This window comes from Hirundo rustica, chromosome 22 (genome assembly GCF_015227805.2).
Source record: "Hirundo rustica isolate bHirRus1 chromosome 22, bHirRus1.pri.v3, whole genome shotgun sequence".
Classification (NCBI taxonomy): Eukaryota; Metazoa; Chordata; class Aves; order Passeriformes; family Hirundinidae; genus Hirundo; species Hirundo rustica.
Genome location: NC_053471.1, coordinates 4,284,039 through 4,306,049, shown reverse-complemented (window position 1 = coordinate 4,306,049; position 22,011 = coordinate 4,284,039). Strand labels below are relative to the sequence as shown.

General features: G+C 52.2%; 1 protein-coding gene across 1 annotated transcript in view; it reads right to left on the bottom strand.

Moving 5' to 3' along the window:
• Positions 1 to 19,369, bottom strand: part of MEGF6 (multiple EGF like domains 6) — a 76,998-nt gene extending 57,629 nt beyond the window's left edge. Inside the window, exons 1-3 of the mRNA XM_040084684.2 lie at positions 18,527 to 19,369; positions 17,154 to 17,288; positions 13,329 to 13,438 (exon numbers count right to left, since the gene is read on the bottom strand). Coding sequence (XP_039940618.1) covers positions 13,329 to 13,438; positions 17,154 to 17,288; positions 18,527 to 18,612 — 331 coding nt within the window. The 5' untranslated portion in view covers positions 18,613 to 19,369. The remainder of the gene's footprint in view (positions 1 to 13,328; positions 13,439 to 17,153; positions 17,289 to 18,526) is intronic.
• Between the last annotated feature and the right edge of the window lie 2,642 nt (positions 19,370 to 22,011).

Genomic DNA, 22,011 nt, shown 5'->3' with positions numbered 1-22,011 from the left:
CTCCATTATTCACAGAGTTACTGCCCTGCAGTTAGGCGGAGGCCAGAGGTGGTGCTGGCTGCGACTAACGACGCCGTGTTTGACCAACACATCTCAGTGAGGGACTCTGGGCCTGGGCTCACCCCACAGGTACAAGTCCCAGCACACTTCTTTTGCAGGTACAACATCAGACGTTCCCCCCGGCTCCAGCACATTCTCTCTTTTCTTCCAAACTCCTTTTACAAAAGATGTTTTTTAGCTGAATAAGCCCCTGCATCGCCTTGGCTCGTTTCCTCTCACAGATTTCTTCAAAGAGCTCAGCCCTACCTGTTTGCCAGCTCTTAAATACCACGCTTGGCTGATGGACAAGCCGATAGCACAGGACGCGGCCGAGCTCTGCACAAGCCGCCCTTGTTCCACTGCCTTCCTGAGCCAAAATACAAGAAAATCCCAGCAGGAATCTCCTCTGGCTTCGGGCTTCTCTCCCCTCCCAGCAGAAGGCTAACCTTGTGAATCAGGAGGCTGCTTATAAATAAAAGTATTCGGACTTCTTGGCTGCTGGAGAAGTGCTCTGCTTAATTTAGCCCTGGTATTATTAACCGTGGATTCTCTCCAATGAACTGACAGATGAAGAACAATTGCAGCCATTTAATTCCACAAAACGGATTTTAAATTGGCCTCATGAACTGGAAGCATCGATCACGGTATCTTGCTACCGTCATTCTGAAGTCTGCACCAGGCTCTCCTTGGACTGGGGAAGTCACCTGAGTCTGAACCGGCGCTGTCACGCGAGTTTCTCCATCTTGGAAAGAGCGTCTGGCTCCTGGATCCAAGAAAATACTGCCTGTGCTTTCCTTTGCTTCCAAAGACTAAACCCTTCCCGTTTTGACTTCCAACACCTCTGAGTGTTTCGCAGTCCCACGTTTCTCTGGCCTCCAGCAAACCCCTCTCTCCCAGCCCTGACACATCTAAAGGCTTCCAACTGAACAGCTCGGGAGAGATTAGCAGGAGAAACCAGGTCCTTAGTCAATCAAACAACGCTGAGGGCACGTCGAAGGCTGGGCAAATGAGGGCAGTGCTATAAAATAAAGAGACAATGATGGTCTCCTGAAGCGGCGGGTGACAAAGCCACCCGAGCTGGCCTCCAGGCACGGACACTAATCACGGCCCCGCTCGCCACAGCTGACCTCTCCTTTGTGCCGAGCCAAAGGAGGTTTGGGCTGGCCCATGCTTCAAAACACAGCCGGGCTAATTAGGAACGGTCCTGGCCCCCAGCACGGCGCAGTTCCCACATCAGAGCCCCGGGAGCCTGAGTGTTGCTGAAACGATCCACTCCGCTGGGAGGTTCCAGAAAGCGAAGGGTGAAGCCGAGCAGCTGATTTACAGCAGGACACGCAAATAACAGCCACCTTCACAGCCCGGTCACAGCCACCTCCCACACACACAGGTCCCGTTCTGCTGCGCTCGCTGGGGGCTGGTGGCTTCACCAGCACAGGACCCCAGAGCGCTGGGTGGTCCAAGGATTCCCAGGAAGGCCGGGCAGGCTTGGAGCAGAGCCCAGGCTCTCTGACACCCCCTCCCTCCAGCAACGAGCCTGCACTGAAAGGTCATTTACGTCCAAGCCCCCAAAAAGGAGTTCTAAAGGGAGCCTCACCCCAAACTTTGAATACTCCACTTACAACCCTTTCATCTTCAAAGGATGGAAGATACCAAAGGAGCTCCGAACAAGCTGGCTGCTCCCTCAGCCCCAAACCAGTCTGTGGTCACTGTAATATCGTCCAGCTCAACCTCAGCTGCAGTTTGCTGCAAAGCAAAGCTCGCCTGATAGCAGGTGGACAAGCAGGGGGGAAAAAAAAAAAATCAATTTCTACACTGACAGCATCTGACAGGATCAAAAACACACTAAGAGGCAACAGAAAAGGTGTTGAAACCCGGAGGGGCACACGCGATGCTGTGCAGAGCTTCCTGCAAGAGCTCACCCAGCCCCAGCGAGGGCTGTGCCTTCCCCAGGAGGTGATTTAACCCAGAGAGTGAGCGAATGTTCTCCCTGTCAGCAGCTCAGGAGAGCAGGAAGGACAGCACCTCACCCTGGAAGGCGAGCACTGGGGAGCTGCCGGCCGCCCAGCCAGGGTAAACACCCGGCTGCCGCTGCTCGGGGCTGGCCAGCAAAAATATCCCATGCTGAAAGCTCTGATAGGAGTCTGGCCAGCACTGGGAGCGTCCTGCCTCTAAAGCAAACACGTCTGTGTTTCTTTCCAGGCAAGAAAAAACGGTTCCATTCGGATGAGACCCAGATTTCTTGAAGACGAGTGACACGTGGAATATCACAGCTTCGCTCACATGGGTTATTTTCGCGTCCTTTTCACCAAACAGCCTCGTCCTGCCCACGTCCAGAGCTACTCCCATCCTTTCTCAAGGAGGAACCATCATCTCAAACACCAGGATAGCTCCTCTGACAGGTGACAGGTAAGGGAAGGGTGAGTCACTGATGAGGAGTCCCTCCCCAAAGCAGCCTCTCATCCAATTAGGAAAATCCAGCAGAAACGTTGACTGATGAGCAAAGCAAACCACCCAGAGCACTTTTAACGGTGAAAGATGAAAATCCAGACAATTAGGTTTTGCACCAGAAATTTATCCAAAAAAACTTCTTTACCAAAGAGAACCATAGACAGGGGTCAGTAAGAAATGAAGATGAAGGGAAGGACGATCTTGTGACTGGGATCTTCCTGTATCCTCAATCAGCACATTCTGTGTGGCAAGGAATGTGAGTTTTGAAAAACGCTACAAATAACAAAAGGCATCAATAAACAGACAAAAAAATATATAAATTTTCTGAAAGCTAATACAGCTGTTTCATTGGTCTTTTGGAATTTTGCCGGGGTAACATCTCTTAAAAAGCAGGATGGAAACCGTAGTTAAAATTAAACTGTAATGTCAGGAAAGCTTTCTGAAGGTGCTTGCAAAATGAACACTGTCCCCAGTCCCCTGTGCCTGCGCCTGTCCTTCACCTGCAGGTAATGAAAATGCTCAAACCTTTACAAATGATGGGCCTGGGAAACAGCCAGGTGTTGTCCAGCAGGAGGGAATGGCAGAGAATGGGACGGCAGGGGGTCATCTCTGTCCTGGGTGTGAAATATAAATCACCCGGGAATGAAAATAATTTGAGGTTGCAAATGCAGAGGAATGCTCCTGGTTCAGCTGAGCTTTCCTCTGCCAGGAGGCAACAGAGCAATTAATGCTTTACAAACTCAGGACAAGCAGCACAAAGAGTGATTTATCCCCTTCACTTCACATTCTTCCCTGTTCCTTGTAATTAGTTCACTCCAAAATACCAGAGCTTGGACTGGTTTCTTCCTTTAACTTCAGGTAGCGGAGCCATAACTTTGTGTCCTTGCCTATCCTTGGCCATCCCTTTTTCACAGCCCACTCTGCCAAAATGGTGACAGTGGGATCTGACAACAGATATTCAGAATCTCAGATATTTAATTAAAATATGACAGGCGTGTTTAGCCCCAGCTTCAGGTCCTTTGTGCAAGGCAACATCAGTGCCACTCCAGTATTTTCCTCTCCTCCAAATCAAGCCTTTTAATAAAACATTGGGGGTCTCCAAAATGTGTGTTCGGTTTTCAAAGCTGCAACCAATTATAACTGTGGGAATTGCTAAACATTTCCAAGCATGAAAATGCTTTTTACCTCTCAGGTTCTGCACGGGAAAACACCCAGCATTTACCCCATCAGCTTGGATGAGAGAGGACGTGCGTGTTCCCTGCACTGACTGATTCACACTTCACCTTTCTGTCCTTGGTTCTGATTACCTGGGGTTAGGAGAGTCCAAGGTTTTCATAAAATGCTCCTCTCCAGTCCTTCCAGGTCAGCTCCCCTACCTCCACACATCTCTGGTTCCGAAAGAGGACAGAACTGAGGGTCTCAGAAGGAACAGACATGGTTATGGATGGTAAAGAAAAAAGTCTCACTATCTATTTTGGTGCTATAAATCAGCATCATCTGAAGACGATGTGAGCAATCATTACTGCCCTGGGCCTTGCAGACTCAGCAGTGAGGGGGAGGAGAGAAACAACCGTGTGTCCCCGCAGCCCAAGGAACGTGTTCTCAGCCCAAGGAGCATCCCAGCTTTTAGGGGTTGTTAGCTGTGGACTCTCGTGTTCCCAAACCAGAACATCTGTGAGCCACCAAACACAGGAAACTCAACAACCTTCAAAAGGGAGCTTGTGTATCCCACCAAGGTTAATTAAATAAAGCTTAGCAGCCCCGAAATGCAGCCTGGCCAAAGGCACGAGGACGTTCCCTTCCGAGGTGGCACTCAGTGCCAGGCTGCCCCGGGCCCAGCTCGCCCCACAGGCTGTGACCCCAGGGTTCCTTTGTTTGACCCAGCTTTAATCAGCTTCCTTCTCCGATTCCAGCAAACCCCGCCGCGGATGGCAGCCAGGAATAAAGGCTATTGTACAGCAGGGAGCTGTGCTTCACAGCAAGTCATGATAAGTATTTCCTTTCCAAACATCCAAGTTCCCCAAACACCACGAAAGCCAAGGGGAGATTGTTGGAGTTTTGCAGATAAAACAACGGTGACAGTAAAACGTAAATAAATCAGGGCATCCCTCGCTCCAAAGCCGCGGAATTAAAGGAGGAATTTGGCAGGGCTGCTTACTGTGCTGGCAGTGAGGGCCCTGGAAGCCAGAGGAGCAGTGACAGAGCTGCGAGGATCCCTCTCAGCAGCTCTCACCAACCATAACCACAGGCGGCTGCAAGGAGGAGGAAGAGGATGATTCTCACCCTCACCATCAGAACGGCGAACACCCCATCCCTGGTGCCATGCCCAAAACCCCAGAGAACACTTAAACAGTCATAAAAAAACCACTCTTGAACCATTTCGGAAAGTTGTTTTTCTTTTGCTTGACAGCACGGTGCTTAATGCACAAAGCCTCAAAATTTAGGATAGGAAGGAAATTACCTCAGGGAATGTCTAAGGGCTTTCCTTGAGAATCACAGGAAAACACCAGGGCTGTGGTGAAAGGATGCTTTTCCATACAACGAGCCGGTAAAACAGTCAGAAAACCATCATGCAGGATCTCGAGGCAACAAATACAAGTTACTTGCGTTGAAATTGGAGGGATCTTTCTAGAACAGTTCGCTGGGAGCTGCTCCCACCTCTGCACCCAGCTGCCCCGGGAGCTGGCTACCCCATCGTGGCGTCACCTTCGGGCTGCCCAGAGGATGAAATGGAGCTAAACTGTAAGTAAGCCTGAGCAGCCACGTTTCTCTGTTCTCACCCAGCGGAGTGTAAAATGGACACGGAGACACAGAATGCTCAATTAGGCTTCTGAAATCCACCTTTCCAAATCGTCCCCATAAACCCACTAACAGGGTTATGGTTTTTTCCAGAGGAGTGTGTACTTCTCATAACCCATGAAACGCAGCCCACGGTTTATATTTCCCACTGGGAAATGCCGATCTCAAAAGCAGAAACGTTGTGAGCAAGGGCGCTGTCATGTGTGCGGCGCTTTGTCGGGGGGTAAGGACGCAGAACAAGCATCCATCCTCCTTTTTAAATCTGTTTAAAGATTTGCACAATGTAGTTTTCTCTCTGTTCACTGATCTGGACAGAGCTGTGGTGACGGCCAGCTCCTCTCCTCATTCTTTTTCCCTCACCTCCTCTTTTCCTCCTGCTTGTCATTGAACAAACTGCTGCAAACTCCAAGAGCAATGGGACTGGTAGGAATATACCTCACAAAAACCTGGAAACCCGGAGCAGAGAGCAGCAACTGATGACACAGAGCAAGATACACAGCGGTGGCCCCTGGTCCAGCAGCTCCCACTCCCCCACCCAACCCTCAGCTGAGCCCCGGCTGGATGTGGAGAGCCCTGGGCTAAGGGAAGTTGTCACAGGGCCTTCAGGTCAATTACCAACCAAACATACAAAGCTGTGATTAAATTACAACCCCTTGTACAATCCGGGACCACCTGGTAACAATTCCAGCAGCACTCGCTGAACCGAGGGTCCCCCACGCACAGGGGCTGTGCTGGCTGCAGCTCCTCTCTCCTGTTTGCAAGCTGGGAGCACCCCTGGCTTCTCTCTCCATTCCAGCTAAAGCTGTGACTAATTAGTGACAGAAAAAGCAGGTCTGTGATTACACATTTCGTTTTGTGTCATTATAACTGGCACCCCGCACAGGCTTCCAAAACGGCTCCAAAATTCTTGGCACAAAACCCAAAGCGCCGGCTCCAAAACACTAACTGTGCACTCGGGGAAAAAGGGATCACAGATGGAAACAGTGCAAGGCAGGGGCTGCAGTTTTGGGGCAGGACAGCTTGTGCACACCAGGAGATAAATCTGCAAAGTTCTCAATTGTCAAAGACAACCCAAAAGTCTGAGGCAGCCACACAAAATCCAGGCTGGGAAAGGGCAGGGATTACCTTCCCAAAAGGAGCCCAAAGCTGGTGGGTGTCAAATTGTCACACTGAAAAATCAGTTCTAACCCACTGTACGTGGAAGTCTAACAAACACGTCACTGCGCTCCCACTATTCAATCCCCCATATAGCAAATATTAGCTCTGTTTCTTCCTAGAGGAACTCAATTGACTTCCCGATTTCTCCTCAGTGGTAAATCCTGCTGCTGGCTCACACAACACCTTCTGCCAAGGCTGCGCTGACTGGGGAAGTTTTGTGATTCAGGAGGTTTTGTGATTAGGAGGGCTTGGTGAAGGTTTAGGTGAATGTGCCATTCTCCAAATATTCACATTTGCCATCAAAATACGCCCTCTTGCCAGACAGAGCTATGTACCTGCTTAAAGGACCTTTCTTCCATCAATTCTTTTACCACCCAGGGACATCCTGGGTTAGGCCAAACCCCACAAACTTTGCACCTTGGATGCACTAGAGCCGAAATCCTCGAGCCTGAGCATTGGCTCTTTTAAGGACCTGATGATTTTTGGAACCCCCTCCCCCCAGAAGAGAAGATTATTTGTAACACAAAGGTAGCATTGAAGTCCAAACACTCGGTCTCCTCGAACTAATGAACCCGTGATGAAATGCTGCTTCACAAAGCCCGTTATCTTCTCATCTAACGCTTTAGACGCTTTCCTTGGCCACGTATCCCCGGGGGCTGCGGTGATCCCGTATCAATCCCGTGCTGGCAGAGCACTGGAACTTGGGAAGCTCTTTGCCAAGCATCCTGCTCAGCCCAGCCCTGACGCCTGTGGATTTCAAATACTTCCCAGCACAGTGAGGATGGAAAAACTTCCCGTCTCCAGGTGTGTGCCAAGGTGTTCCCGGGCTGCAGCCTCCCGGTTTCCCCAGCTCTGATCATGCATGATCTGTCTTTTCTTTTACTCCTTTCCCTCAGGCTTCAGCACCGTAAGACAGAATGGGTTGCCTGGCTAAATTACGCAGTGGTTTGGTTTTTCCTAAATCTTTCACCTTAAACACCTAAAAACCTCATTTTCACGAGGGTCCCAGCAGAGCCAAGCCTGGCTCCGGGGAGCCCAACTCGCCAGCAGCACTGGGCTCTCAGAGCGGCTCAGCGAGACCCAAAGCACAACAATGGAAAATATTAGAAGCAATTTCAGCGACACAAATCAGGGGTTAGAAGACAGGGGTGTTATTCTTGGCAGTGCCCCAGATTTCCTGAATGAGCCGGACAATCCCCTGCTCTGTGCTGCGGGCTGGCACATACCGAGTGGAAATCATAATAACCTACTTCCCAGCCCGGGGGCGAGTGGGGGGCTGCGGGTCTCCCCCTCCGTGCCCTCCAGGCCTCCTGCAAACGAGCTCCTAATTCAGAGCGACAGAGTTGGATGCGATGAAAATTTGGGAAAAGGGTAATGACACTGTTCAGGGAAATGCGAGAGAAAGAATAAATTATGGGAAGCATCACCGCCTTCTGCTCGGAGGCCAGGCAGCGTCCTTTGTGAGGGCTCAGCGAGGCGGGATCCTCGCAAAGTCGGAGACATGAGACTGATTTAGGAGGAAGAGAGATGAAGAAAAGCAACGTTTGGGCTCCCTGAGGTTCAGCCCTGCCTGGGCAGAGATGTGCTCCCAGGGGAGCCCACGATGGACCTTTGACCAGCACTGAGCTCAGCCGCAGGCAAGAGGTTCAGGAGTTCAGTCACAGCCTTTCAGCTGACTAAACAATGAGCCTGCAGCAGCCAGGAGGTGATGGACAAAGCAAAGCCGCCTCTCAGGGAAATTAAACTGTCAGCCGGACACATTTCCTGCCGAGGCTTCCAACCTGGATCACAAGCATGAGCTGCCTGCCCTGTGATGGTGCACATGGTCGAGATCCGGGGCTGTGCTGGGCTCCAGGATTGTGTCAGTCATCAGGGCTGTGCCGGGCTCCATGGCATGCCAGGCTCCAGGGCTATGCCAGGCTCCAGGGCCGATTCAGGTTTCAGGGCTGTGCCAGGCTCCAGGGCCATGTCAGGTTCCAGGGCTGATCCAGGTTCCAGGGCTGTGCCAGGCTCTGTGGTCATGCCGTGCTCCAGGACTTTGCTGAGCTCCAGGGTTGTGTCAGGCTCCATGGCCATGCCAGATTCCAGGGTTGTGTCAGGCTCCATGGCCATGCCAGATTCCAGGGTTGTGTCAGGCTCCAGGGCTGTGCTGGGCTCCAGAGCCATGCCAGGCTCCACAGTTGTGCCAGGTTTGAGGACCGTGTCAGGCTCCAGGGCTGTGCCAGGTTCCAGAGCTGTGCCAGACTCCATGGTCATGCCAGGTTCCAGAGCTGTGCCAAGCTCCAGAGCCATGCCAGGCTTTAGGACTGTGCCAGGTTCCAGGACTGTGCCAGGCTCCATGGTCATGCCAGGCTTTAGGACTGTGCCAGGTTCCAGGACTGTGCCAGGCTCCATGGTCATACCAGACTCCATGGTCATGCCAGGTTCCAGAGCTGTGCCAAGCTCCAGAGCCATGCCAGGCTTTAGGACTGTGCCAGGTTCCAGGACTGTGCCAGGCTCCATGGTCATGCCAGGCTCCAGGGCCGTGCCAGGCTCCAGGGCTGTGCCAGGTTCCAGAGCTGTGCCAGGCTCCAGAGCCATGCCAGGCTTTAGGACTGTGCCAGGTTCCAGAGCTGTGCCAAGCTCCAGAGCCATGCCAGGCTCCAGGGCCGTGCTGATAAATCAAGGACAGCAGGTCTCTCTGTGCGCTCCTTCCCTGCTCAGCAGGTGATGGATGAAAACTCAGCGGAGTTGGGAGGAAGAAACCCAGTTCAGTGTGGGCTAACTCACTCTGGAGCCTTTTAAGAGGCCATCTGTGACCAAGTTTTTTATTTTAATGGGCCAATTACAATTCAGCTGCTTTCTGCTCAGCACTAGGGATGATCCCAAGGGTTTTCATCGTGTCTCAGACTCTGATGCTTCCTCAAATGAACATTAATTCTCCTTCCTACCTAGGGCCAGCCCCTGCCTCCAACTGAGATGAAAATCAGGAGACAGCAGGACCTCACCTGGATAAAAACTTGAGTTCAGGACAACTTTGACCAGCTTTAGACCAGCAGCTCAGGCTGAGTTTCTCCAGGCCACATCGCAACAGTGACACCCACACTAAATCCAGTCATGGTCTTCTCTTCAGCTTCTTTACAGCTCTCCTTGGTGCCTTTCTGCCCCACCATGTCCTTTCTGAAGGTGACAGGGGCTGCCCCAAGAGCACAGACAGGCTGTGGGTGGCTGAGCTCCAGCTCCTCCACGCACATCAAGAGTTACAGACTCAGAGGGACTCAGATTTTCAACATCTCAAGCTGAAAGTGGAGACCACAGAGATTACCAGACATGCAGGCCCCTCACCTAATCACCGAGGGCTTTACCTGTGCTATTGAAGCCAGGTGGAATTTAAGTAGCATCTCAGAGGCCACTTGAAACCAGGCAGCTCAGTCTGAGAGTTAAACTATCAGCGATCAGGCAGGGAAAGAACCTGAAGCCATCCTAAAAATGCAAAGGATGCCTTGACTTCTGACCTTTCTCCTCCTTCCCAAAGAGATGAACGGTCCAGGACAGAGGGCAGTGGAGGGCAACAAATCCTCTGCTACCACCAGAAGAGAAAGGACAAAAGACACAACCCTGCCAGGGTCAGGGCTCCCTGCCTTCACCTCTGACAGCCCTGGGGGTGGCAGGAGCAAGGCCAGCTGTCACCACTTCAGAGGGTGCACAAGGAGAGGAACAAATCCAGATATTCTGTGAGACCAGTGAGATCTCTGTTTCTGGGAAATTTTCCATCTCTTTCCAAGCTATTTGCTCCTAGCTCCCACACCCTCCCAGTACTGTCCCCAGAGCTCTGCAGTGGGGACATTTCTTCACCTGTAAGAGCTCAGAGACACAAATCTGCACGTGAGGAAGGGGAGGACACCCCAGTTTTGCTACAGATAGCCTCCAACCTGAGCTAACAGTGAGCACCCCCAGTGCAGTGGATGCAACAAGGCAAATTCCTCTTCCAGGCACCAGGACAGCTCTGAGAGCCCAAACAGCTCTCCTGGCCTGGGAGAGGGTATTGGGGCCTCCCATCTCATAACGGTGTTTAGGATCACCGTTAGTGCCAGACAGTGTCATCACGTCCAAACAAGAAGTGGCAGAGGGCCTTGGCCGGTTACACAGGAGCCTGAAGCTCTCAAAATTTCCCCTCACGTGGGCTGGGTTGTATTTTGGTTTGTTGGTATTTTTTTTTTTGGTTTTTTTTTTTTTCCCAAGGAGAAATGATGATCAGCAAAGAGCAAACAGAACCCTGCAGTGAGGAGATGCCAGTCCCCAAGGGAGAGTGAGACATCCTCGCTGGAGAGATCCCACCAGTTAAACTGTCAGCAGAGATGCCCTTCCCCTGCTCAGTACTCCTGGAACACCACCAGTGATCTCTGGAGGCAGATGGAAGGGTCACAGACCCCGCTGCCGTGTTCTGGCACAGCTCTGGGGCACTCAGCAGAGCCACAGCAGCGAGCACAGCTGACCCCAGACTGCTACACACCAACATAAATGACAGCCTGGCTGTGTGACCCCACTGAGGGTCACTGACAACTCCCTAGCAGATCTTCCCACACCTCCTCTGCTCCAGAAGGACACACTGGTGCTGAGGCCAAAGCCAGCAGCAGGAAAAGCCATCATACCCCTGCAAACCGACACCGGGGAGCTCCGAGGGGTGAGGGTTTCGTTACACAGAGCCCGGACACGTTCCCAGGACAGTGCAGAGACCAGGACAGATCTTGGGGCACCTGCAGGGGCCAGTCCCATTTGCCCGTGGGATGCTCCTCCAGCTGCTGCCTGTGGGGGTTTGCAAACAGGGAGCACAATTCCCACCGCCCACCTCAGCCCTGACCTGGTGGCCGCTCTGCTGCTGCTCTCAGGGGCTCAGAAGATGATGCACAGAGCAATGGAATTTTATTTTCTGCCTCTGGAAGTGCCCCTGCCTGCTCTGAGGGCCAGCAGACATCAGCTCCCCGTTGTGCCTGTTGCACTTGAGGTACATAAATACCTATTCTTCTGTCCCTGCAGCATGTCCTGGGTGTGAACCCAGCGGCACCCAGTTGGGTTTGAAGGGCTGAATGGGGACAGAGCTCACCACCTCCAGGTCGTGATCCACCTCAACCTCCCCAGCAGCTCAGCAGCAATTCCTGCAGGAGTTTTTGGGCTGGTGTCACTCCGCTTTTGGCACTGGCTGTCCCTCTCTTCTTCACTCCAGCCCAGCCCTGCAGTGAGCAGCCCCTGAGGGCCATCCCCAGCGCCAGTGATGAGAAGGATGAGTTCAGAGCGTGCCCTGAGCAGCTCTATTTCCTTTTTCTCTGCTTCCTTCCTGCATGGAATTACTCATTTCCTTGGCAGGAAAAATCACCACAGAAGGTGCTTTTCTGAGTTCAGCTGAGGTGAGCTGAGCTTCCTCCCCCCGGTGAGTTGTTCTCCCATGCCACAGCTTGGAATAGGAATTGGAATAAAGTCTGGTTGTTTGACACAACTTTTTATCCTCATTTTTTTTAAAAAAAAAAACCTTTACTGCAAGCATCAAAGCCCAGGGAAGGCACAGACAGCCTCTTCACAGGACAAAAGGCGAGCAGCTGTGCGAGGCATCTTCCTGTCTCGGAGATCAATCCCAACCCTGAGTGCCTCCACAACGGAGCTGGCTCTGATTCCCCTGATGGCAGGACAGGTCAGATCCCAAATGCTCTGCTGGTTCTCCTGCCTATCACTTAAATCCAAAGCTGCTTTTCTGTGGGGAAGGTAGAGAGCACCTCCAAGGTCTAAATCAGAAAAGAATCAGGCACCGAGGCAGGGAATTGATCCCAGCAGTGTGCAGGGCTCTGCACAAGGTGACATTTTGGTTCTACACATAAGTTTGGTTCCATTCAAGAGGTTTTTCCTCGCTCTCAACACCTCAAAAGCAGTTTCCAGTTAAACGTTTCCCCAGCTGGACGTGGCCGCAGGGTTTAGAGGAAGGAGCCAGGAGTGACACAGCAGCTGCCTCCCGTGTCAGGCAGAGAATCTGGAGGGAAATAGGGAATGTGGGGCCCACGGGGATAAAGCTGCCTCTGTCTTCTGCAACAACAGCATAAAATCATCTTACAGGCTGATATTTGCACATCCCCATCATGTGCAAACCCGAATACATCTCTCAGCTTCCCCCACAGCTGGGGGGGACACACTTCCGTGCCTGTCTGGCAGGGAACTGCCCTGGAAGAGAGCAGGAATCCAGGCACAGAATCCCAAAACTCAAGCTGTGGGTCTCCACTACAGACCTGAGCAGTGCCACCCCTTCCTCTGTGGCTGTGTGTCCCCTCCTCCAGGCTGGCACTGCGGAATGACCGCCCTGAGCCCAGCTCACCCTCTGGGTACAGGAGGGAGCAGGCGAAGGGTGGGTGCAGAGACCCCAAACCTCTCACAGGGGCAGCTCAAACTCAGCCAGTCCTGAAATAACAACCCCAGCCCCTGACAAACCTTCTCAAAGGAGCTTCCAGGGCTTCTGCCATCAGTTTGGCCTTGATTTTAAACGTTTAGTAGCGTTTGGCAAGGGGATGAATGGCCGGGACCCTGAATGTAGAAATCCTCCAGAAATGGAAAGCACCGCACAGTGCTCCCCAGGGAGCCAGAGCAGCACCCTTCTGATGCAGGGAAATTAATCATAATCATAATCATAATCATACCACGATAATAATATTACCACCAGGATAATATAATAAAATAATAATAATAATAATAATAATAATAATAATAATAATAATAATAATAATAATATACCACCAGGGGGAAAAAAAAAAAATACATTTATTTTTAAGCACATTTTTAAAGACATTTTTAGAGCATTTTCTGCAGGCACAGGACCTCAAACGAGCCAAACCCAAGGGAGTTGATTCGAGTGGAGCAACACTTACTGTGCAGGCAGCCAGCATCCCCTGCGAGCTGGGACCATCCTGGGCAGCACCTGTACGTGGTCTGGGACCGCACCTGGTACACCTGCCTGTAGCCCGTGTAATACACAACCCTGAAACACAGAAACCCAGCCCAAGTCAGCTCCTGCAGGGCAGGGAAAGCGGGAAGGACAGAATCCGTAGCCGTGGGAGCAAATAAATTCAGGAATTGTGTTTGCAAACGTGCTGCCATTGTTTTCCCCACGGCCTGGCAGTGATCACCGATACTAAGAAAATATTCCTAATTTACTCTAATTAGGAACACAAGAGACAACGCCCAGGTCTTCATAACACCCCAGATTATTTTTTTTTCCCTCCTTTTCTAGACTATTTACAGCTCTGAGCTCCTCCTTTGCACAACTTGATCACAAAGGAAATGTAAATTTTAAGAACAGGTATTTCTGCTTCAGTGAGCAGGAGCAGGTGTCTCCAAGGGGCTGATGAGCTAAAAAATCGACATAAACCTGATGGCAACACCAAGCTACTCCAAGAGTTGTGTTGGACACAGCAAGGCTCCACAGCTTGGCAGGGAACACTGAGGGTCCCTTTAACTACTCCCAGTGGTTCTCTCCAGGGTGGGAGCTGGGGGAGTAAAGCAAGGACTGATCTGAAGCGTAAATAAATAAAAGCGACACATTTTTTTTCCCCGGAAATTTGGTGTTGTGTGTTTGTGAGAATTGAAACGCAGATAATACTTCTGAGGCCGATTTTTAAACAGCTCCGTTTGGCAGAACATGAAACTGCTCCACCAAAGCAAATCAGGCAAACAACAACAAATATTTGGCAGGGCAGATGTGTTGTGCCTGTCCACTGAAAATATTTATCCTAACTCAGTCGACTCGTTTGATTTTGTCTGAATGTCCCTACAAAAAAAAAATAAAATAAAATAAAACGCAAATAACAGTGAACCGTTAATCCCTGGGAAGGAAACCTCCAGCAACTCCTGCGTGCCAACCAGCACATGGAAGCACAGCTGAGAGAAATAAAAGCAGATACCACCTTTTTTAATTTTATTTTTTTTTGGGTTTTGGATGAGCTGTTAACAAATTATGAAGGAAATTGTTGTGTTCCAGAAGCAGCTGAGAAAGCAATTCACAGGCTCCAGCCCAAGTGGGATGCTCTTGGTACCAGGAGCTCTCTCCAGCCCAGCAGGAAGGAGAAGAGGAGATGGTGGATGCAGGGTGGTGTGAACGTGACAAGGATGCTCAGGGATGGGAAAGAAAAGCTCGAAATAGTGATGTAGGACAGCTCGGGGCTCCTTGTGCCCCAGCAGTGCCCTGAGCAGCCTCAGCCCCACCCTCCTGGGCAGCTCTGGACACTCCAGACCCTTCAGCTGCTCCTGCAAGGACAGGCAAATATTGTGACAGCCTCAGTGACTCTGGGTATCTGGGTGCTGCAGAGGGGAAAGAGCCACACAGGAGATATTTTATCTTCAGTGTTCCTCTTTTCTTTTGTGTTTTTTGGAGTCCCTGGCACAGAAAATTGGGAATGAGCCAGAACTAATGGAACCCAGGGAATCCTGCTGTGTCCTGCTGCTGGAAAATCTCCTTCCAGCCCCTCTGGGCTGGCACTGTGATTCCTTCAAGCTTGGTTAAGGAGGGCTGAGCAAAGCTACCTGCTGTCATTACTCACTGGGAAGCTGCACAAACCCATCCCTTCACCAGGAGCACGCAGCAGCGCAGCCCGAGGATGCTCCAGCTGAGCAGATGCTGCTTTTTCCAGTCACCTCCAGAGACTCAAAGGCACCGAGGCCAATTTCAGGCCAGATCCTGGAGCTGTGAATACAATTCCTGAGCCCCACACTGCCAGCTCGAACTGGAGCAGCTCCAGCATCCCTGCGAGTGCCGACACCGCGCGCTCCGCTGCCTCGGCTGCCTGGCACAAGGGCAGGACAGCTCCCAGCTCTTGGAAAAGCTTGCTGCAATGGGAACTCCCAGAAGTTTAGAGAGAGGGGATCTGGGACAAAACCTTGCCCAAGGAATGTTCTGCTGATGGTCCTTTCCCTGTCTGGATTTCACAACTCCTGGGGTGAAAATCCCGCTGTGGCTTCCCCTCTGCGCTTCCAGCAGGAACGGCTTTAACAGCTGGGTTGTTCTGATATTTGTAACTATGCAGAACAGAAAGTTATTTCATTTCAGTCCCTTGATTTGTGATGTCAAAGCCATCCTTTAAGGAGCTGAAGGGAGCACTGGGGCTGAAGAGCTCCCAGCCTTTGAAGTGGAAGCAGACAGGGCACCCATCCTTTCAAAGCCTCCCCTGAAAACACAGCCAAGAGTCAGACTCTGTTTGCTCTTTGTTACCAGGACACGGATCTCATCACCAGGGTAATTACCGGCAATTACACGTTAGGAGGAATTCCTAAAGTCAGGACTTAAAAGCTGTCTTGAGTCCAAGATGTTTCTTTGAGACGACAACTATCATTTTTATTCTGCAAAGGCTTGTAACTCCCTAATGAGGCCGGAAAAGCAGGTGGAGGGTGGAAGCAGCTTGGGCACGTTGGGGTTTGGCTGCTGGGTAGGTAAGAAAAGTTCATTTTTTGTGCTGTAACAGGTGTTCAGAGCCCTCCTTCCTCAGGGCCTCTGCCCAGGCTCCCATCTCTGGCCAGCTGGGAGCTCAAGGGATGCTAAGATTGGGGACAAGCACTCAGGGTAGGTTCCAACTCCGTGCTCACCTGTGCAAGCCCAGCTCAAGCTGTTCTGACGTGGGTCTGAGCGTGGCCCAGCTCATGGAGTGAAAGGAAGGTGGTGGCCCTGCAGCAAATCCTGCTGACCACCACCCCAGCAGCCCCTGCCCTCACAGGTCCTGCACCACTCCATCCCCTGCACCACGGCCACATTTACTGTGATTTTAGCCAAAAACCCTCACCTGGCCCCAGCTCCTGCCATCAGCTCTGTCAGACAAGAGGCACTGAGGGGCTTCGAGGAGGAGACATCCAAAGATACAGGAATAGTGCACGTGGTGAGAATAAGTCACTCCATTAATGTGGCTGGATCACAGGAAACAGATGCCGGGCATTGTCTGAAGATGGGAAACAGCCCACCACGAGGACAAAGCTTCCTCACAATGAAAACAATGGACAGACCTTCTCTTTGGGAATTCCTTAAAAACCCTGAGCATCACAGAAATGCCAGGTTGAACCAGAAGCCCCTCCAGCAAAATGCCCAAAGGTTTTACCAGAAGCTCCTCCAGCAAAATGCCCAAAGCTCTTGTCGTCTCCTGCTTTTAGCCAAGAAAAATATCCTGTGAAGTAGCTCTACTCCTGACAGGAAGTTTGTGGGGTCAGGGCCATTTCTCTGCTCATGGGACTGCTCATATCAACCTGTAAAAGAACTGCTCTGTCCCCTAACCACGAAATCATGGAATCATAGAGCCACAGAATCACAGAACAGTTTGTGTTGGAAGGGACCTTAAACATCATCTAGTTCCAACCTCCTGCCACAGGCAGGGACCCTTCCCACTAGCCGGGTAAACGCCAGGCACCAAGGGCTGCCTCCAAGGTGACTCCTCCTCTTTCTCTTGAGAGCTGTGGGACACCCAGGTGAGCCCCAGCCACACTCTCTCATCACTGACACTCCTTGGGGGGCACCAATTTCCCCTTGTGTCCCACTCCAGAACACAGCCAGGGGAGCAGCACGGCTGAACAGGTGACCATCCCCACCCCTCCACAGCTGCGCAGCCGCTGCCGGTGAGCACCAAACTCGCTCCCCTGCCGCTGCTCAGGAGCGGGAGCCGCTTTTCCTCCTACGAGGAGCAGCCCAAGGTGGAGGGAATGGAGGGAAGAGCACTTACCTCCGCTCGTAGCCCGTGCACCAGCGGCGGCCCCCGCAGTCCTGCTTCCACACCTTGACAGCGCGGGTCAGCGCCTGCACGCACGGCTGCCGCAGCCCCACGAGCCCCAGCTCCTGCTCCGCGCACACGTTCGGCCTGGGACAGAGAAATGCAGGGGTGTCAGGGATGCAGGGGACCCAGAGGGATCCAGGGGGTTGCCAGCTGCTCTCCCACTGTCTGAATTTCCCGCTGACGGGGCAGGAAGAGCTTGGGCAACCCCCCGGCATCCACCTCCTCAATGAGTTTGGTCACTGCGGGGAAAAGAAACGGTGCCAGGCTGAGCAGCCACAGGGGTGGTTTGTTGCTCATTCAGAGCTAAGGGCTGCGAGGCTAATTCCAATAAATCAAAGAAATGTACTTTGTTTCTTCTCTAATCCTCACTCTTTCTCCAAGCACAAGTCAGTGGGTTTAGCTAAGGATGAAGGGGGGAGACATTTGTCCCTGGCTCCATGAGACACTCGGTGTTTGGGGCTGCTTCTGCTGCTCCCAACAGGACCCAGAGCTTTCACAGAGATACTTTCTAAAAAAGAAGTGAAAGCAACTAATTTGGACGTGGTGAAGCTTAGAGGTCGCAGCTGGCATCCGACTTCTCCAGGCCGCTCAATTCCAACCCCAGAGTGCTGGCACAGGGCTCTGCTCCAGTGCCCCGTCCAAGAAGTCGTGAAAGTAACTGTCAGGGCAGGAGCACAAAACCCTGGCGTGGGGAGAAAAAGCTGCTTCTTCCAAAACCTTTATCTTTTAAAGGACACCCTTTATATTTTTGAAGAATTAAACCCCTCAGGGAGGGCGGCTTGGAGTCTGCACCCCACCCCACACCGGCTCCACGGACAAAGGGAATTACAGTGATCCCCTGGCTCTGAGAGACCATCTTCTGGCAGGAGGCCAAATTCGCAAGGAAGTTTTCCAGAGCAGCCAAATGATTAACACCAAACTGTAACTGTAAAATGTAATTAAAAAGAGCAGCCTACGTGCTGCTGGAGTAACAGCAGCAGGCGGGAAGGAACGTGGAATAAGAAAGATTCGTGAAGTGAAAGAAAAGCAGCAGGTCTTGGAAGAAAGGGCAAAGTATTCACACAGGAATCCTCTCTTGCACTCAGACAACAGTTTCAGCTAAACCAAGGGGTTCCCTCCTACAAGAAAAGACTATTCAGGTTTTCAGTTTTCTATTCCCCTTTCTGCATATTTAGTAGTAAATAAAGAAACCCACAACAGCTTCCTCCCCACTACCCCTTCTCTCTCCACTCCTCGCTTCACCCTCGATTTGAAAACCCTGCATTTGGCTCCTGCTGTTCCGCTCCCTGCCCGACAAACCAGAATTCTTTCTTCCTACTCACATGTGCGGCTGCAGCTTGCTCCCAGCAGCCAGCGGAGACATTCGCAGCGCCACGATGAGTGACAGTGCCACGGCAGGAAACTCCATCGCAGCCGCTCCTCTCCCTCCAGGTGCTGCCAGCGGTTATCCCGGGAATCCCACAGCCTCCTCCAGCACAGCTCACCGCTTCCTCCTCCCCGCAGGCTCCTGCTGCCTCCTGCTCCCAATTTGCCGGTGTCTCTCCTTGCGAAGGACAAAGCTATCGGAGCACACGGGAGTCCTCGCAGGGGGAGAGCGGATTTATCATTCCTGGATGCTTCCTCTCTCTCGGGTTCAGCTCAGCGAGTTTCTTCACTCCATTGGAAATTAAAATGCAGGACGCAGCTGGTTTTTTCCCCCAAACCAAACCTGGCTTCTCATGCTTGTTCACTCGCAGTGAAATGCACTGAAGCGACTTTTCCTTCTGGGATTTGCTTCCTGACAAATCCCGAGGACCTGGGGGCTCACAAGACCCGTGTCGTGCCCGGCAGCGCAGGCCCATGTGGGCTGAGCTGCTCCAGAGCTGCGATCCCCTTCCCAAGGCACTTTGAAATCCAGCCCTTGGCAAGGGGAAGGAAAAAGGAGGAGTGCGCTTCTGGCAGGAGAATCTCACCTCCCAGGGGCTTTTCCCGAAGCAGGCAGGGGTGATCACTCCATCCACAGAGGCGCGGGCATCCTCCTGCCGCAGCTCCGCACCTTCCTCCGGAGCCGGGAGCGAGGAACTCCCGCACACGCACGCACCAGAGCAGCTTCCCTGCCCTTCAGGGGAGTAACAAAACTTCCCCCTGCCTTTCCCAGGTCCAGCTCCTTTCCCTCACATGCTCTCTTGCCTCTTTGCTCGCTGTCAGTCAGAAATCCCTCCCACGAGCTGTGCCCAGCCCCGAGCAGAGGAGGGGGAGGCCCTGCTCGCAGGGATGGAGCAGCGGGTGCTTCGGGGCTGTTTCTCCTCTGCACTGCCCAAGGCCAGCTGCCGGCACACCGCCCCAAATCCCTTTCCCAGCAGCTCGAAAAACATCCCACAGAGATTCCATCTTCCCCCCGCGCTCCGACAGATAACAAAATTGATCTCTTCCCAAGGAAATTCTGCTGGCAGGGACACCTCCAACTGCACGCGGCGGGATGGGGAGGAGGAGAGCAGAGCAGAGCAGGGATGCTGCACTAAACATCTTAGGCACCTGCCAGGAAACCATCCCCAAGGGCCAGGAGGAATGAGAGCAGCAGCCCTGCACCTCTGAGCTGCCCCAGAGCACCCCAGAGCTCACTTGGCCCGGGGCAGGTGCTGACTTCAATCAGGATAAAAAGGTTTGGAGGAAGACTGGGATAGTTTCATGGACATATTTTGTGGCTGATGGACAACCATTAATCAAGACTAAAGTCCCCAAGGGCCATGCCCAAAAAGCTGCTGGCTCTTGGAAAAAAACTGAAGCAGCTGCTCCTTACACCAGAACCCACCCAAGGTCACAGCAGTGCCATAAATCCTCAAGTAAGAGAAAAGAGCATGAGGGGGGTTAATGCTTCCACTTAGCAGTAAAATATCAGCCAAGCCTAACGGATGGGAAGAAAACATCCTTCATTCTTCCTGGAGAAGAAAGGCAGCTACATAAAGATGTTTTATAACAACAGAGAGAGCTCCAGGATACAATAAATCCAGGCCTCTCTTTTTCTATCTGGGATTGAAAAGTCAGGACTTTCTTACAGTAGGAAACAGGCTGCTCCCAGTCAGACTTCCAGGAATTTCTCCCGATGGGCAGGGATGGGGCAGAGCCGGGAGTCGGGCTCCCTCTCCAGGACACGGCTCGAGGCCAAGGATGAGGTTTGATCGGTCCAGCCACAGCTCCCAGGCCGCCTGAGGTGACAATCCTGGCTGTCACACAGCTGGGACACGACTCACTGCAGGCTCCTGCCTGGCCTGGCATGGCCACTCATCCCGGCCAGGCTGCCGGCAGGGAGAAGGTCCAATGGGAGAAGCTGCACTCTGAGAAGTGACCCAGCACAAAGTCAGCTCTGCAGCCCTTTAGAGTCCCTTTAAAGCCAGCAGTGAGGTTTCTCACCTAAAGAGGCCCGTGTGAGCAAGGGCTGTGGAGAGCACAGCGGGGGATTCATGGGACACACGTGAAAGACAGATATCTGAAACCCTACCCTGACTGTGAAGTCAATTTAGTTATGTTTTCAATTTTATCTAATTTCCCAGCACAGCCGCCTGCCGAGGATGTCATCCTCTGGCTCCGGGTAAAACAGCCCTGAAAGTGGTCCAAGATATGATACAGTTCCATAAATACTGATGATAATATCTGCAGTCATGCCAGAGACCACAGAAACTGAAACATTAACATGCCATTCATTCCCCAGCATTATTTAATCTTCGCTATCAAGCGTGCTGGATGTGATATGGGCGCCAGGGCTCTCCATGTGCAATCCTGTTCCTATCCCACACCGCTCTGGTGCCTTCCTGAGCTCTGTCCTGATGATATTTAAGGATCTTGCACATCTGACCCAGATCTGCCTCACAGCAGCTCTGCCTGGCCTCTGTAGACCTACAAATCTTGTTCCTTTGTGGGTATATGAGAGAATAGCCCAGATCACCTCGGCAGAGCAGAGCATCATTTTGGCTGGGCTCGGGGCCTCCCACTGTACATTGTGTGACATGTGGGGGTGCTTGTCTTAGCCCTGAAAATCCACAGCAGAGCTGAGACAGGCCTCATGAACCTCTGGGTGTGCAACCGTGGTGGCACCTGGCGCCTCATACAGCCCCAGGTGTGTGACAGTGATGGCACCTGGTACCAGATACAGCTCTGGGCAGGGGACAGCGACAGCACCCACCACCTGGTACAGCCCCAGGTTTGTGATGGTGACAGCACCCAGGACCTGGTGCAGCCCCAGTGTGTGACAGCGATGGCATCTGGTACCCCTAACACAGCTCTGGGCAGGCAAAGTGACAGCACCTGGCACAGCCCTGGGCATGTGTGGTGGTTTCAGGCAGATTTTGGGAGAAACCCTCCCACGGGGCCCCCCTCCCCTCCTCCAACCAGTTCGGGAAAAAAGATTTCCTCAGAGAGAAGTGGAAAAAACCTGTTTATTAAACAGGCAAAGCACTCCCAGCACAATACCCGATGACAAGAGCTTCGTGCCGCTTACGGAGGGATAACAAACGTAAAGAAAGTCTCCTCTTGAGGGTCGTCACTGTGCTCCACCGCTCCGTCTCCACTGACGTTGGGAGAAAAGGAGATGTGCAGGGCTGGTCTTGGTGGGGTGGATCCCCTGTGGAGGCCCCCGGTGCTTCCCCAGGTCCTTAGTCCGGAGAGGCTGGAACAGTTCTGAGGAGAGGGCAAAAAAAGCAAAAAGGAAGGAAAAAAGGACAAAAAAAGAAAAAGAAAAAAAAAGCAAAAAAGCTTCAGCTATTCTACAGCATCTAACTACGCTAGCACTAAACTAACTAACTGCTGGGGAAAAAAAACAACAGAGCTTCTT